At 41.3% G+C, this 16,974-nt stretch overlaps 1 protein-coding gene across 1 annotated transcript; it reads left to right on the top strand.

Moving 5' to 3' along the window:
* The first annotated feature begins 971 nt into the window (after nucleotides 1-971).
* LOC311280935 (methylated-DNA--protein-cysteine methyltransferase-like) lies at nucleotides 972-4,068 on the top strand. Its single transcript, XM_084393473.1, has 5 exons — nucleotides 972-1,061; nucleotides 1,325-1,461; nucleotides 2,673-2,809; nucleotides 3,247-3,386; nucleotides 3,462-4,068. The coding sequence occupies exons 2-5, from the start codon at nucleotides 1,331-1,333 to the stop codon at nucleotides 3,606-3,608; spliced, it is 555 nt and encodes a 184-aa protein (XP_084249599.1). The 5' UTR covers nucleotides 972-1,061; nucleotides 1,325-1,330; the 3' UTR covers nucleotides 3,609-4,068.
* Nucleotides 4,069-16,974: the final 12,906 nt, after the last annotated feature.

Below are 16,974 nucleotides of genomic sequence, written 5' to 3'. Positions count from 1 at the left end.
TTATTTTTATCTGTGTTGAAAATTATTGTGCTGCTTAATATTTTTGTGGAACAAGTGGTGTTTTCCTGTCACATTTTGTAAATCTTTTGTCCTTGTTGAAAAAAACCTTTGAACGGTATTGTATGAGGAAATCTTTTCCCATCACTCTGTACTTCTTACACTCTTACAAGAACATTTGTCTTCAAAAAACGTATTACTATTTAAGGGAAAGAAAATGGTAAAAACACTGGACATAGATTCATATTTGACTAACTGTTAACAATGACAATAGTTATTTTCTAGTGAAGATTCATTGAAGCCCAGGCTCCACATGGCCCCTATCTCGACAAGTCTATTCTTCATGTCTCATTAAATTCTCATATTTGTTGAGAATTGCTCGTGTCATGGGAGGCAGCTCCGCTTGTTTTCTGTAAGATACTTCACTGAATTCTCAGATAAGCCCTCCATCAACCATCAAGTTTTACTATGAGGAGGAGGCATCAGAAATAAAATCAAATGCTGAATATGGAGTTTGTCTCTCATAAATCTGAGTGTGTCCTCCCTGTGCATTAGGAGGCTGCACACTCATAAAACAACAAAGAACACAATTGTGTGATAACTGTGTCATGACCACAATTATCCACTGTTGTCGATGTTCAAAATCCTTTACAACACAGTGTACACACACACAAGACACATTTGTCTTGTCCTTTATGAAATTATGTGCAAAATGAGAAGTATAAACTGTCTATTGAAATCCCCTTTATTTTAACTAATAAGAGTTGATATATGATTCAAGATTATTGGCTTTTTTCTGTTATTAAGACTTGCTAGACCAACATTATGTCAATTATGGATATTAAATACAGTATCATGCATACCGCTACTGGCCCCCTTTCGGCGGACTGCATCAGTGAGGCTGGCTGAGAGCAATATTGTCCAATCACAGAACTGAGCACAAACATGCTGTGCTGTGATTGGTCAGTTCTCCTGATTTGTTTAGTACATTTTCTAAGCAGGAAGTGAATTTTTTCTGTCATGTTCCAAAGACATAAAAGAAAACCTGTCGTCGTTGTAATCGTGTAGGTATTCTTTTACTGCTCACAACTGCAATAAAAGAATGTCATCTTGCATTAACTGTCGGTGATATTTAACTGTGACATTTTACCTGTGCGCAAAAAACTAACTCACTGTTGATATTTTGTGTGCACGTGCGGGATTATGATGCGTGACCATAGACTGTGTGTGACAGCTGGTTGTCATGGCTGTATGCGTTACACATGACTTTAGTATATATTGCATGTGTTTGACGGCGTTTTGACAACAGATTGCTTGCTGTGTGCAGTTTGTGATGACTGACAGCGGTCATTGTGTGCTGCGTGATGTGATTCTCTGCTCGCCAGTGGGGGAGATCCTGCTGAGCGGCTGTGAGAAGGGAGTCCACACCATTAATATCAAACTGGGAACAGATAAGGAGGAGAGGTAACTTTCACAAACATGCACACAAATTGAGTCAGCAGCACCCAATAACAACATGTAAACCACACTTAAAGTCCAGTTATGGGAACAACGAAGCTCTAAATCAAGTTAAGCAATTTATAAGATGATGTACATTTCTGTTTTAAACCCTCCTGAATGCCTTGCCATATAGACTTATTAAATTCCATTAGTGCAGTTTTTTTACAAACTGAAAAATAAATGTATGAGTCAACATTCTGTGGTGATTAAATGCATGCCACAGGTTCTGTAAATTGATGGTATTATACAACTGGTATTATAATAATAACCTAGGGGATGTCGTTTGTGAATTAAATTCCTTGGTTTTAATTGTTAAAGATGTTCACATACATCGCCTGAAAATAGTCCCCAGCTCAGTAACTTCCAACGTGACCGGGACTAAGTTTGTCTAACCTATTAGACCTATTTTCAGGCGCTGCGTCATATCATTACGCCTGCTGGACTCATGGTACGGCAGCAAAGTTTCTTGATTATTACGTAGGAATGAGAGTATAGTTCCTAGCCATATCAGCCTAGAAAATCGCAACTTTTCATTTTCCGTCGGTCTTAGTACATGATGTAACTACAGAAGAGTCAAGTTTTAAATTGGAAAAATATCGAAATTCTTTGGTCATTTTTTTGAGAGAGATGCTAATGGTCTTGTCCGATTCAATGATCTATGCTAAGCTATGCTAAAAGTGGTACTGCCAGACCCGGAGATCGGTTGAATGGATTAGAAAACGGTAAAACTCAACTATTTAACTCTGGGGGAGTTGTAAAATGAGCCTATTTCCAAAAAAAGTGGAGTATCCCTTTAAGTGAAGTCAAAATTGACAATTCTTATTTTTTTATTGAATTTTGCAGTATTTAATATAAATTATTTATCCGTGCACATCATTATTATTATTTTTAAATTCATGTGCCCTCGCAAAATAACTTTCACCCCACACTTTTTGCCAATAACATCTCTTCTCTTATGACATGTTTACTGGCGTGAGGATGGGACAACCTGTCACTTGCATGAGATCAAAGCAATAGCAAATTACAAAAATCCAATGACCCAATTAATTTTCGATGGTCAAAATCAAGTCCCGTCCTACATTTTTCCTTGTTCGCGATGCCGTTTCACTCAGGTATACGTCACTATAGGGAAGCAACTTCCGTTTCATGCTGACTTTAAGTGTATCCTGTTGTAGTGTACGCCCCGTTGGCCAGTCAGAAATGAGCCCTGAGTTACAGTGCTGTGTTGACTGGCTTCAGTGCTACTTCATGAAACCCGAGTCCATCAGCACTCTTCCTCTGCCTGCCATACACCATCCACAAATGCAGAGCGGTTAGTCACATACGCACATTACCCAACTTCACCTCTGACTCATTTATGCCTGGTTTCACAGGCAAGGCTTAAGCCTAGTCCCAGCCTAAAATGAATGTTTGAGCTGTTTTAACTGAAAGCAACTTGCACTGACATATCTTAAAATATGTCAGTGCCATTGTTTTTTTCTCAAGATGCACACCAGTAATGTTTTTTTTTTCTAAGCACGTTTATAAAAGCTACTTAAATGTCCTAATTGAAGGTCTAATGCTGGCTTAATCTAAGCCCTGTCTGTGAAACCAGACCTTAAAGTAATAACCAGGGCTGCGTTTCTCAAAAACATCTTAAGCCTAAGTAGATCATAGAACCATCGTCTCTATGATCAACTCGGCTCACGATGCTTTTGAGAAACACTGCCACTGTTTTTCACTGCTTTTCTCCCTGTCTCTCTTTATAAGATTCTTTTAAAGCGCATGTGCTGTGGACTCTGTTGAAGGAAGTGGGGCTTGGGAAAACGGTCTCGTACAAGCAGCTTGCTGAAATGATTGGGAATCCAAATGCTGTGCGAGCCGTGGGCTCAGCCATGAAGAAAAACCCTGTGAGTTTTGTTGGAATGATCATCATGACAGATTGATTTATCTCATCTGATGCACAAACTCTGTTGTTCTCTCAGATTCCACTGATAGTGCCGTGCCACCGGGTGCTGCGCAGTTCAGGGGACAGTGGATCATACATGGGAGGAAAGGGAGATGATATTAAAGTTTGGTTGCTCACTCATGAGAAAAAAGCATTGGAGCTCAATGCTTCAAAGAGTGAATAATCCATCGGATGGACCCCAAAATCTTCATGCTGCTTTTTTTTTTTTTTTTATGAAGTCTGAGTTTGAAAAACATTATGACAGATTTTTGATTGTTTGGAGAAATGATATTCCAATTGAGAGGACAAACTCTTTGTTATAATCCATATTGTGTATAGTTTTAGAGGAATCTGTTTGGAATTGTGTTTTTGAGAGCAGGTGGTGTTATGGTTGTCAGTGTTACATTGACATTGTTAAATGTGATTTGAAAAATCATTTTATAAACAAGATGTTTAATCCAAAGGATTACAGAAAATTATTTTAAATAAATTGTCATTTCTTTTTTTATTGTTGCATATTTTGTAATCTTTTATTCCTGAAATTAATATGTGATATTTTTTGCAGCAAGTTATGCTTATATAAGTTATGCTAACTAGAGTTTTATAATAATTTTTTAAGCAAATAAACAGCTCTATAAAGCAAATTAGATGTTTATTAATGGTGGATCAATTATCTACACTACCGGTCAAAAGCGTGAAATATTAAATAAATATTTTTTAATGTTTTTGAAAAAAGTCTCTTATGGCCACCAAAACTATTTGATAAAAAAATACAGTAATATTGTGAAATATTGTTAGAGCTCAAAATAACTGTTTATTTTATTATTATTAAGTTGGCTTGAGAAAGCCAACTTACTGATATTGTACTTAAACTTATTATTAAGTTGGCTTGAGAGAGCCAACATATTGAAATCCTATTTAAACTTATTAAGTTGGCTTGAGAGAGCCAACATATTGAAATCCTATTTAAACTTATTAAGTTGGCTTGAGAGAGCCAACATATTGAAATCCTATTTAAACTTATTATTATTATTATTATTAAGTTGGCTTGAGAAAGCCAACATATTGAAATCCTATTTAAACTTATTAAGTTGGCTTGAGAGAGCCAACATATTGAAATCCTATTTAAACTTATTATTAAGTTGGCTTGAGAGAGCCAACATATTGAAATCCTATTTAAACTTATTATTAAGTTGGCTTGAGAGAGCCAACATATTGAAATCCTATTTAAACTTATTATTATTATTATTATTATTATTATTATTCCGAGACTAAAATTTCTATATGAAACTCGTCCTAGAGCTTTAACTCTACATACTCCAAACTCGGCTCAGACACTCAAACTGTTCTGACTCGCGTTGCTTTATCTTTTCAGACTGATCGGACTTACGGTTTTCCTACAAATGACGATCAAAACTCGGAAAAACTCCCATTGACTTACAATGGGGAGTTCTAAAAAAATTCAAACTCACCAACCGACAAAAATTTAAATCTAAATCCCTTGAAAACTAATTCAAACTGCCATTCTATATATATTAGCCAATGAAACTCATTTAAACTAATAAACTCTAATCTCATACACTTATAAACTAATTAACTTAAATTTAATAGCTAATTAACTAATAAACTCATGAATTCATAGACTTATGAACTCTTAAACTCATAAATTAATAAACTCTGAACTCTAAACTCATTTAAACTTATAAACTCTAAACTCAAAAACTCGTACACTTATAAACTCTAAACTCATAAACTCTGAGTGTGTGTGTGTTTGTGTCTGAGTGAGTGTGTGAGCGAGGTAGTCTGAGTGTGTGTGTGTGTGTGTGTGTGTGTGTGTGTGTGTGTGTGTGTGTTTGTGTGTATCTATCTAACTTATTTATATATCTATCATAAACTTCAAACTACTTTAAACTACTTTAAACTTCAAACCACTTTAAACTTCTTTAGTTTAATGCTTCCAGCTCCCAAGCAACTCCATAGCAACCAAACTTGAGTACCCTAGCAACCGTTTTGCAAGACCTATATCTCTGTATCAGAACATCGTATAGAGATGAGTTTTGGCTCTTTTGACTCATGCTAGCAAACAGCACTTCCAACATGCTACACATGCTAGCAGTGAATAGCTACATGCTAATAGCAATTAGTTAAGTGTTGAATCATGCCAAGATCATGCTAAGAACTCTATAAAAACTCCATAGTAACCATCTGTGACAACTACCAACCAGCTAGTAACACCATATCAACCGCCCTGAATACCATAGCAACCACCCAGAACACCCTAGCAACCGCCTAGCAACCACCCAGAACACCCTAGCAACCACCCAAAATACCTTAGAACACCCTAGCAACACCATAGCAACCACTCAGAACACCCTAGCAACCACCCAAAATACCTTAGAACACCCTAGCAACACCATAGCAACCACTCAGAACACCCTAGCAACTGCCTAACAACCACCCAGAACACCCTAGCAACCACCCAAAATACCTTAGAACACCTTAGCAACACCATAGCAACCACCCAGAACACCCTAGCAACCACCCAAAATACCTTAGAACACCATAGCAACACCATAGCAACCACTAAGAACACCCTAGCAACCACCCAAAATACCTTAGGACACCCTAGCAACACCATAGCAACCACTCAGAACACCCTAGCAACTGCCTAACAACCACCCAGAACACCCTAGCAACCACCCAAAATACCTTAGAACACCCTAGCAACACCATAGCAACCACTCAGAACACCGTAGCAACTGCCTAACAACCACCCAGAACACCCTAGCAACCACTCAAAATACCTTAGAACACCCTAGCAACACCATAGCAACCACTCAGAACACCCTAGCAACCACCCAAAATACCTTAGAACACCCTAGCAACACCATAGCAACCACTCAGAACACCCTAGCAACTGCCTAACAACCACCCAGAACACCCTAGCAACCACCCAAAATACCTTAGAACACCCTAGCAACACCATAGCAACCACCCAGAACACCCTAGCAACCACCCAAAATACCTTAGAACACCATAGCAACACCATAGCAACCACTCAGAACACCCTAGCAACCACCCAAAATACCTTATGACACCCTAGCAACACCATAGCAACCACTCAGAACACCCTAGCAACTGCCTAACAACCACCCAGAACACCCTAGCAACCACCAAAAATACCTTAGAACACCCTAGCAACACCATAGCAACCACTCAGAACACCGTAGCAACTGCCTAACAACCACCCAGAACACCCTAGCAACCACCCAAAATACCTTAGGACACCCTAGCAACTCCATAGCAACCACTCAGAACACCGTAGCAACTGCCTAACAACCACCCAGAACACTCTAGCAATCACCCAAAATACCCTAGCAACCGCCTAGCAACCACCCAGAACACCCTAGCAACCACCCAAAATACCCTAGCAACCGCCTAGCAACCACCCAAAAGACCCTAGCAACCACCCAAAATATCTTAGCAACCACCCAAAACACCCTAGCAACCACCCATAACACCCTAGCAACTGCCTAGCAACCACCCAGAACACCCTAGTAACCACCCAAAATACCCTAGCAACCGCCTAGCAACCACGCAAAAGACCCTAGCAACCACCCAAAAGACCCTAGCAACCACCTAGAACACCCTAGTAACCACCCAAAATACCCTAGCAACACCCTAGCAACCACCCAAAACATCCTAGTAACCACTCATAACACCCTAGCAACCGCCTAGCAACCACCCAGAACACCCTAGCAACCGCCCAAAATACCCTAGCAACACCATAGCATCCACCCATAACATCCTAGCAACCACCTAGCAAAAAAGTTTCTGCTCCAAACTTTCTCAAGCCAACTTAAAGTTTGTCTCGACGAACTTTCGCATCTAGTTATTATTATTATTCCGAGACTAAAATTTCTATATGAAACTCGTCCTAGAGCTTTAACTCTACATACTCCAAACTCGGCTCAGACACTCAAACTGTTCTGACTCGCGTTGCTTTATCTTTTCAGACTGATCGGACTTACGGTTTTCCTACAAATGACGATCAAAACTCGGAAAAACTCCCATTGACTTACAATGGGGAGTTCTAAAAAATTCAAATCCAGATTCAAACTCACCAACCGACAAAAATTTAAATCTAAACACCTTGAAGACTAAACCAAACTGCCATTCTATATATATTAGCCAATGAAACTCATTTAAACTAATAAACTCTAATCTCATACATTTATAAACTAATTAACTTAAATTTAATAGCTAATTAACTAATAAACTCATGAATTCATAGACTTATGAACTCTTAAACTCATAAATTAATAAACTCTGAACTCTAAACTCATTTAAACTTATAAACTCTAAACTCAAAAACTCGTACACATATAAACTCTAAACTCATAAACTCTGAGTGTGTGTGTGTGTGTCTGAGTGAGGTAGTCTGAGTGTGTGTGTGTGTGTGTGTGTGTGTGTGTGTGTGTGTGTGTGTGTGTTTGTGTGTATCTATCTAACTTATTTATATATCTATCATAAACTTCAAACTACTTTAAACTACTTTAAACTTCAAACCACTTTAAACTTCTTTAGTTTAATGCTTCCAGCTCCCAAGCAACTCCATAGCAACCAAACTTGAGTACCCTAGCAACCGTTTTGCAAGACCTATATCTCTGTATCAGAACATCGTATAGAGATGAGTTTTGGCTCTTTTGACTCATGCTAGCAAACAGCACTTCCAACATGCTACACATGCTAGCAGTGAATAGCTACATGCTAATAGCAATTAGTTAAGTGTTGAATCATGCCAAGATCATGCTAAGAACTCTATAAAAACTCCATAGTAACCATCTGTGACAACTACCAACCACCTAGTAACACCATATCAACCGCCCTGAATACCATAGCAACCACCCAGAACACCCTAGCAACCGCCTAGCAACCACCCAGAACACCCTAGCAACCACCCAAAATACCTTAGAACACCCTAGCAACACCCTAGCAACCACTCAGAACACCCTAGCAACCACCCAAAATACCTTAGAACACCCTAGCAACATCCTAGCAACCACTCAGAACACCCTAGCAACTGCCTAACAACCACCCAGAACACCCTAGCAACCACCCAAAATACCTTAGAACACCCTAGCAACACCATAGCAACCACCCAGAACACCCTAGCAACCACCCAAAATACCTTAGAACACCATAGCAACACCATAGCAACCACTCAGAACACCCTAGCAACCACCCAAAATACCTTAGGACACCCTAGCAACACCATAGCAACCACCCAAAACACCCTAGCAACCGCCTAGCAACCACTCAAAAGACCCTAGCAACCACCCAAAAGACCCTAGCAACCGCCTAGCAACCACCCAGAACACCCTAGCAACCACCCAAAAGACCCTAGCAACCGCCTAGCAACCACCCAAAAGACCCTAGCAACCACCCAAAAGACCCTAGCAACCGCCTAGCAACCACCCAAAATATCCTAGCAACCACCCAAAACACCCTAGCAACCGCCTAGCAACCACCCAAAATATCCTAGCAACCACCCAAAACACCCTAGCAACCACCCAAAACACCCTAGCAACCGCCTAGCAACCACCCAAAAGACCCTAGCAACCGCCTAGCAACCACCAAAAAGACCCTAGCAACCACCAAAAATATCCTAGCAACCACCCAGAACACCCTAGCAACCACCTAGCAACCGCCTAGCAACCACACAAAAGACCCTAGCAACCGCCTAGCAACCACCCAAAACACCCTAGCAACCACCCAAAACACCCTAGCAACCACCCAAAATACCCTAGCAACCGCCTAGCAACCACCCAGAATACCTTAGCAACCACCTAGCAACACCATAGCGACTACCCATAACATCCTAACAACCGCCTAGCAAAAAACGTTCTGGTCCAAACTTTCTCAAGCCAACTTAAAGTTTGTCTCGACGAACTTTCGCATCTAGTTATTATTATTATTCCGAGACTAAAATTTCTATATGAAACTCGTCCTAGAGCTTTAACTCTACATACTCCAAACTCGGCTCAGACACTCAAACTGTTCTGACTCGCGTTGCTTTATCTTTTCAGACTGATCGGACTTACGGTTTTCCTACAAATGACGATCAAAACTCGGAAAAACTCCCATTGACTTACAATGGGGAGTTCTAAAAAATTCAAATCCAGATTCAAACTCACCAACCGACAAAAATTTAAATCTAAACACCTTGAAGACTAAACCAAACTGCCGTTCTATATATATTAGCCAATGAAACTCATTTAAACTAATAAACTCTAATCTCATACATTTATAAACTAATTAACTTAAATTTAATAGCTAATTAACTAATAAACTCATGAATTCATAGACTTATGAACTCTTAAACTCATAAATTAATAAACTCTGAACTCTAAACTCATTTAAACTTATAAACTCTAAACTCAAAAACTCGTACACTTATAAACTCTAAACTCATAAACTCTGAGTGTGTGTGTGTGTGTCTGAGTGAGTGTGTGAGCGAGGTAGTCTGAGTGAGTGAGTGTGTGTGTGTGTGTGTGTGTGTGTGTGTGTGTGTGTGTGTGTGTGTGTGTTTGTGTGTGTGTATCTATCTAACTTATTTATATATCTATCATAAACTTCAAACCACTTTAAACTTCTTAAGTTTAATGCTTCCAGCTCCCAAGCAACTCCATAGCAACCAAACTTGAGTACCCTAGCAACTGTTTTGCAAGACCTATATCTCTGTATCAGAACATCGTATAGAGGTGAGTTTCGGCTCTTTTGACTCATGCTAGCAAACAGCACTTCCAACATGCTACACATGCTAGCAGTGAATAGCTACATGCTAATAGCAATTAGTTAAGTGTTAAATCATGCCAAGATCATGCTAAGAACTCTATAAAAACTCCATAGTAACCATCTGTGACAACTACCAACCACCTAGTAACACCATATCAACTGCCCTGAATACCATAGCAACCACCCAGAACACCCTAGCAACCGCCTAGCAACCACCCAGAGCACCCTAGCAACCACCCAAAAGACCCTAGCAACCACCCAAAATATCCTAGCAACCACCCAAAACACCCTAGCAACCGCCTAGCAACCACCCAAAAGACCCTAGCAACCACCTAGCAACCACCCAAAATATCCTAGCAACCACCCAAAACACCCTAGCAACCGCCTAGCAACCACCCAAAAGACCCTAGCAACCACCCAGAACACCCTAGCAAGAGCCTAGCAACCACCCAGAACACCCTAGCAACCACCCAAAAGACCCTAGCAACCACCCAAAAGACCCTAGCAACCACCCAAAAGACCCTAGCAACCACCCAAAACACCCTAGCAACCACCCAAAACACCCTAGCAACCGCCTAGCAACCACCCAAAAGACCCTAGTAACCACCAAAAATATCCTAGCAACCACCCAAAATACCCTAGCAACCGCCTAGCAACCACCCAAAAGACCCTAGCAACCACCGAAAATATCCTAGCAACTGCCTAGCAACTACCCAAAAGACCCTAGCAACCACCCAGAACACCCTAGCAACCACCCAAAAGACCCTAGCAACCACCCAAAATATCCTAGCAACCACCCAAAACACCCTAGCAACGCCTAGCAACCACCCAAAAGACCCTAGCAACCACCGAGAACACCCTAGCAACCACCCAAAATACCCTAGCAACCACCCAAAAGACCCTAGCAACCACCCAAAAGACCCTAGCAACCGCCTAGCAACCACCCAAAATATCCTAGCAACCACCCAAAACACCCTAGCAACCGCCTAGCAACCACCCAAAAGACCCTAGCAACCACCCAAAACATCCTAGCAACCACCCAGCAAACCACCCAAAAGACCCTAGCAACCACCTAGCAACCACCCAAAAGACCCTAGCAACCACCTAAAATATCCTAGCAACCGCCTAGCAACCGCCCAAAAGACCCTAGCAACCATCAGAAATATCCTAGCAACCGCCTAGCAACCACCCAGAATAACCTAGCAACCACCCAAAACAGCCTAGCAACCACCCAGAAAACCCTAGCAACCGCCTAGCAACCACCCAGAATACCCTAGCAACCACCCAAAATACCCTAGCAACCACCCAAAAGACCTTAGCAACCACCCAGGACACCCTAGCAACCACCCAGAACACCCTAGCAACCGCCCAAAATACCAAAGCAACACCATAGCAACCACCCATAACATCCTAGCAACTGCCTAGCAAAAAACGTTCTGCTCCAAACTTTTCTCAAGCCAACTTAAAGTTTGTCTCGACGAACTTTCGCATCTAGTTATTATTATTCTTCTGACCCTAAAAAAATCTATATCAAACTCGTCCTAGAGCTTTAACCCTACATACTCCAAACTCGGCTCAGACACTCAAACTGATCTGACTCGGTATGCTATATCTTTTCAGACTGATCGGACTTACGGTTTTCCTAAAAATGACGATCAAAACTCGAAAAAACTCATTCAAAAACTCCATTGACTTACATTGGGGAGTTCTAAAAAATTCAAACCGACAAAAATTTAAATCTAAACACCTTGAAGACTAAACCAAACTGCCGTTCTATATACTATATGAGCCATTGAGACTAATTTAAACTAATAAACTCTAAACTATAAACACTTATAAACTAATTAACTTATAAACTCATGAATTCATAAACTTATGAACTCTTAAACTCATAAATTAATAAACTCTGAACTCTTAATCTCATTTAAACTTATAAACTCTAAACTGATTTAAACTTATAAACTCAAAACTCAAGAACTCATACACTTATAAACTCATCAATTTATACACTTATAAACTCTAAACTCAGACACACACACTGAGTTTATGAGTGAGTGTGTGAGCGAGTTAGTGTGTGTGTGTGTGTGTGTGTGTGTGTGTGTGTTTGTGTGTGTGTGTGTGTGTGTGTGTGTCTATCTAACTTATTTATCTATCTGTCAAACTTCAAACTACTGTAAACCACTGTAAACTTCAAACCACTATAAACTTCTTAAGTTTAAATCTTCCAGCTCCCAAGCAACTCCATAGCAACCAAACTCGAGTACCCTAGCAACCGTTTTGTAAGACCTATATCTCTGTATCAGAACATCGTATAGAGATGAGGTTTGGCTCTTTTGACTCATGCTAGCAAACAGCACTTCCAACATACTACACATGCTAGCAGTGAATAGCTACATGCTAATAGTGATTAGTTAAGTGTTAAATCATGCCAAGATCATGCTAAGAACTCTATAAAAACTCCATAGTAACCATCTGTGACAACTACCAGCCACCTAGTAACACCATATCAACCGCCCTGAATACCTTAGCAACCGCCTAGCAACACCATAGCAACCACCCATAACACCCTAGCAACCGCCTAGCAACCACCCAGAACAGCCTAGCAACCACCCATAACACCCTAGCAACCACCTAGCAACCACCCTAGCAACCACCCAAAAGACCCTAGCAACCGCCTAGCAACCACCCAAAAGACCCTAGCAACCACCGAAATATCCTAGCAACCGCCTAGCAACCACCCAAAATACCCTAGCAACTACCCAAAATATCCTAGCAACCGCCTAGCAACTACCCAAAAGACCCTAGCAACCACCCAGAACACCCTAGCAACCGCCTAGCAACAACCCAGAACACCCTAGCAACCACCCAAAAGACCCTAGCAACCACCCAAAATATCCTAGCAACCACCCAAAACACCCTAGCAACGCCTAGCAACCACCCAAAAGACCCTAGCAACCACCGAGAACACCCTAGCAACCACCCAAAATACCCTAGCAACCACCCAAAACACCCTAGCAACCACCCAAAACACCCTAGCAACCGCCTAGCAACCACCCAAAAGACCCTAGCAACCACCCAAAATATCCTAGCAACCACCCAAAACACCCTAGCAACCGCCTAGCAACCACCCAAAACACCCTAGCAACCACCCAAAACATCCTAGCAACCACCCAAAAGACCCTAGCAACCACCTAGCAACCACCCAAAAGACCCTAGCAACCACCTAAAATATCCTAGCAACCGCCTAGCAACCACCCAAAAGACCCTAGCAACCATCAGAAATATCCTAGCAACCGCCTAGCAACCACCCAGAATACCCTAGCAACCACCCAAAACAGCCTAGCAACCACCCAGAAAACCCTAGCAACCGCCTAGCAACCACCCAGAATACCCTAGCAACCACCTAGAACACCCTAGCAACCACCCAAAATACCCTAGCAACCACCCAAAAGACCTTAGCAACCACCCAGGACACCCTAGCAACCACCCAGAACACCCTAGCAACCACCCAAAATACCCTAGCAACACCATAGCAACCACCCATAACATCCTAGCAAAAAACGTTCTGCTCCAAACTTTTCTCAAGCCAACTTAAAGTTTGTCTCGACGAACTTTCGCATCTAGTTAAGTTGGCTTGAGAAAGCCAACATATTGAAATCCTATTTAAACTTATTATTATTATTATTATTATTATTCTTCTTACCAAAAAATTACACTCAATCTCCTCCTAGAGCTTTAACTCTACATACTCCAAACTCGGCTCAGACACTCAAACTGTTCTGACTCGAGTTGCTTTATCTTTTCAGACTGATCGGACTTACGGTTTTCCTACAAATGATGATCAAAACTCGGAAAAACTCCCATTGACTTGCATTGGGGAGTTCTAAAAAATTCAAATCCAGATTCAAACTGACCAACCGACAAAAATTCAAATCTAAATACCTTGAAGACTAAACCAAACTGCCGTTCTATATATATTAGCCAATGAAACTCATTTAAACTAATAAACTCTAATCTCATACATTTATAAACTAATTAACTTAAATTTAATAACTAATTAACTAATAAACTCATGAATTCATAGACTTATGAACTCTTAAACTCATAAATTAATAAACTCTGAACTCTAAACTCATTTAAACTTATAAACTCTAAACTCAAAAACTCATACACTTATAAACTCATCAGTTTATACACTTATAAACTCTAAACTCATAAACTCTGAGTGTGTGTGTGTGTGTGTGTCTGAGTGAGTGTGTGAGTGAGGTAGTCTGTGTGAGTGTGTGTGTGTGTGTGTGTGTGTGTGTGTATCTATCTAACTTATTTATCTATCTATCTCTCTGTCATAAACTTCAAACTACTTTAAACTTTAAACCAATTTAAACTTCTTAAGTTTAAAGCTCCCAGCTCCCAAGCAACTCCATAGCAACCAAACTTGAGTACCCTAGCAACCATTTTGCAAGACCTATATCTCTGTATCAGAACATCGTATAGAGATGAGGTTTGGCTCTTTTGACTCATGCTAGCAAACAGCACTTCCAACATGCTACATATGCTAGCAGTGAATAGCTACATGCTAATAGCGATTAGTTAAGTGTTAAATCATGCCAAGATCATGCTAAGAACTCTATAAAAACTCCATAGTAACCATCTGTGACAACTACCAACCACCTAGTAACACCATATCAATCGCCCTGAATACCATAGCAACCCCCCAGAACACCCTAGCAACCGCCTAGCAACCACCCAAAACACCCTAGCAACCCCCCAGAAACCCTAGCAACCGCCTAGCAACCACCCAAAACACCCTAGCAACCACCCAAAACACCCTAGCAACCGCCTAGCAACCACCCAAAAGACCCTAGCAACCACCCAAAACACCCTAGCAACCGCCTAGCAACCACCCAAAAGACCCTAGCAACCACCCAAAATATCCTAGCAACTGCCTAGCAACCACCCAAAAGACCCTAGCAACCACCAGAAATATCCTAGCAACCGCCTAGCAACCACCCAGAATATCCTAGCAACAACCCAAAACAGCCTAGCAACAACCCAGAACACCCTAGCAACCGCCTAGCAACCACCCAAAACACCCTAACAACCACCCAAAACACCCTAGCAACCGCCTAGCAACCACCCAAAAGACCCTAGCAACCACCCAAAACACCCTAGCAACCGCCTAGCAACCACCCAAAAGACCCTAGCAACCACCCAAAATATCCTAGCAACTGCCTAGCAACCACCCAAAAGACCCTAGCAACCACCAGAAATATCCTAGCAACCGCCTAGCAACCACCCAGAATATCCTAGCAACCACCCAAAACAGCCTAGCAACAACCCAGAACACCCTAGCAACCGCCTAGCAACCACCCAGAACACCCTAGCAACCACCCAAAAGACCCTAGCAACCACCCAAAATACCCTAGCAACCGCCTAGCAACCACCCAAAAGACCCTAGCAACCATCCAAAAGACCCTAGCAACCGCCTAGCAACCACCCAAAATATCCTAGCAACCACCCAAAAGACCCTAGCAACCACCCAAAACAGCCTAGCAACCACCCAGAACACCCTAGCCACCACCTAGCAACCTCCCAGAATACCTTAGCAACGCCTAGGAACACCATAGCAACCACCCATAACACCCTTGCAACTGCCTAGCAACCACCCAGAACACCCTAGCAACCACCAAAAACACCTTAGCAACCGCCTAGCAACACCATAGCAACCACCCATAACACCCTAGCAACCGCCTAGCAACCACCCAAAATACCCTAGCAACCACCCAAAATATCCTAGCAACCACCCAAAACACCCTAGCAACCGCCTAGCAACCACCCAAAAGACCCTAGCAACCGCCTAGCAACCACCCAAAAGACCCTAGCAACCACCAAAAATATCCTAGCAACCACCCAGAACACCCTAGCAACCGCCTAGCAACCACACAAAAGACCCTAGCAACCACCCAAAACACCCTAGCAACCACCCAGAACACCCTAGCAACCACCCAAAATACCCTAGCAACCACCTAGCAACCACCCAGAATACCTTAGCAACCGCCTAGCAACACCATAGCGACCATCCATAACATCCTAACAACCGCCTAGCAAAAAACTTTCCGGTCCAAACTTTCTCAAGCCAACTTAAAGTTTGTCTCGACGAACTTTCGCATCTAGTTATTATTATTATTCCGAGACTAAAATTTCTATATGAAACTCGTCCTAGAGCTTTAACTCTACATACTCCAAACTCGGCTCAGACACTCAAACTGTTCTGACTCGCGTTGCTTTATCTTTTCAGACTGATCGGACTTACGGTTTTCCTACAAATGACGATCAAAACTCGGAAAAACTCCCATTGACTTACAATGGGGAGTTCTAAAAAAATTCAAACTCACCAACCGACAAAAATTTAAATCTAAATCCCTTGAAAACTAATTCAAACTGCCATTCTATATATATTAGCCAATGAAACTCATTTAAACTAATAAACTCTAATCTCATACACTTATAAACTAATTAACTTAAATTTAATAGCTAATTAACTAATAAACTCATGAATTCATAGACTTATGAACTCTTAAACTCATAAATTAATAAACTCTGAACTCTAAACTCATTTAAACTTATAAACTCTAAACTCAAAAACTCGTACACTTATAAACTCTAAACTCATAAACTCTGAGTGTGTGTGTGTTTGTGTCTGAGTGAGTGTGTGAGCGAGGTAGTCTGAGTGTGTGTGTGTGTGTGTGTGT

The sequence above is a fragment of the Rutilus rutilus genome (assembly GCF_951802725.1).
Source record: "Rutilus rutilus genome assembly, chromosome: 21".
NCBI lineage: Eukaryota > Metazoa > Chordata > Actinopteri > Cypriniformes > Leuciscidae > Rutilus > Rutilus rutilus.
This window is presented reverse-complemented; position numbering and strand designations above follow the sequence as displayed.

Coding starts and splice junctions, on each gene's coding strand:
- LOC311280935 (XM_084393473.1), top strand. CDS start 1,331: ATGACTGACAGCGGTCATTGTGTGCTGCGTGATGTGATTCTCTGCTCG. Junction 2,810..3,246: donor CCATCCACAAATGCAGAGCG/GTTAGTCACATA, acceptor TCTCTTTATAAG/ATTCTTTTAAAGCGCATGTG. Junction 3,387..3,461: donor CAGCCATGAAGAAAAACCCT/GTGAGTTTTGTT, acceptor TTGTTCTCTCAG/ATTCCACTGATAGTGCCGTG.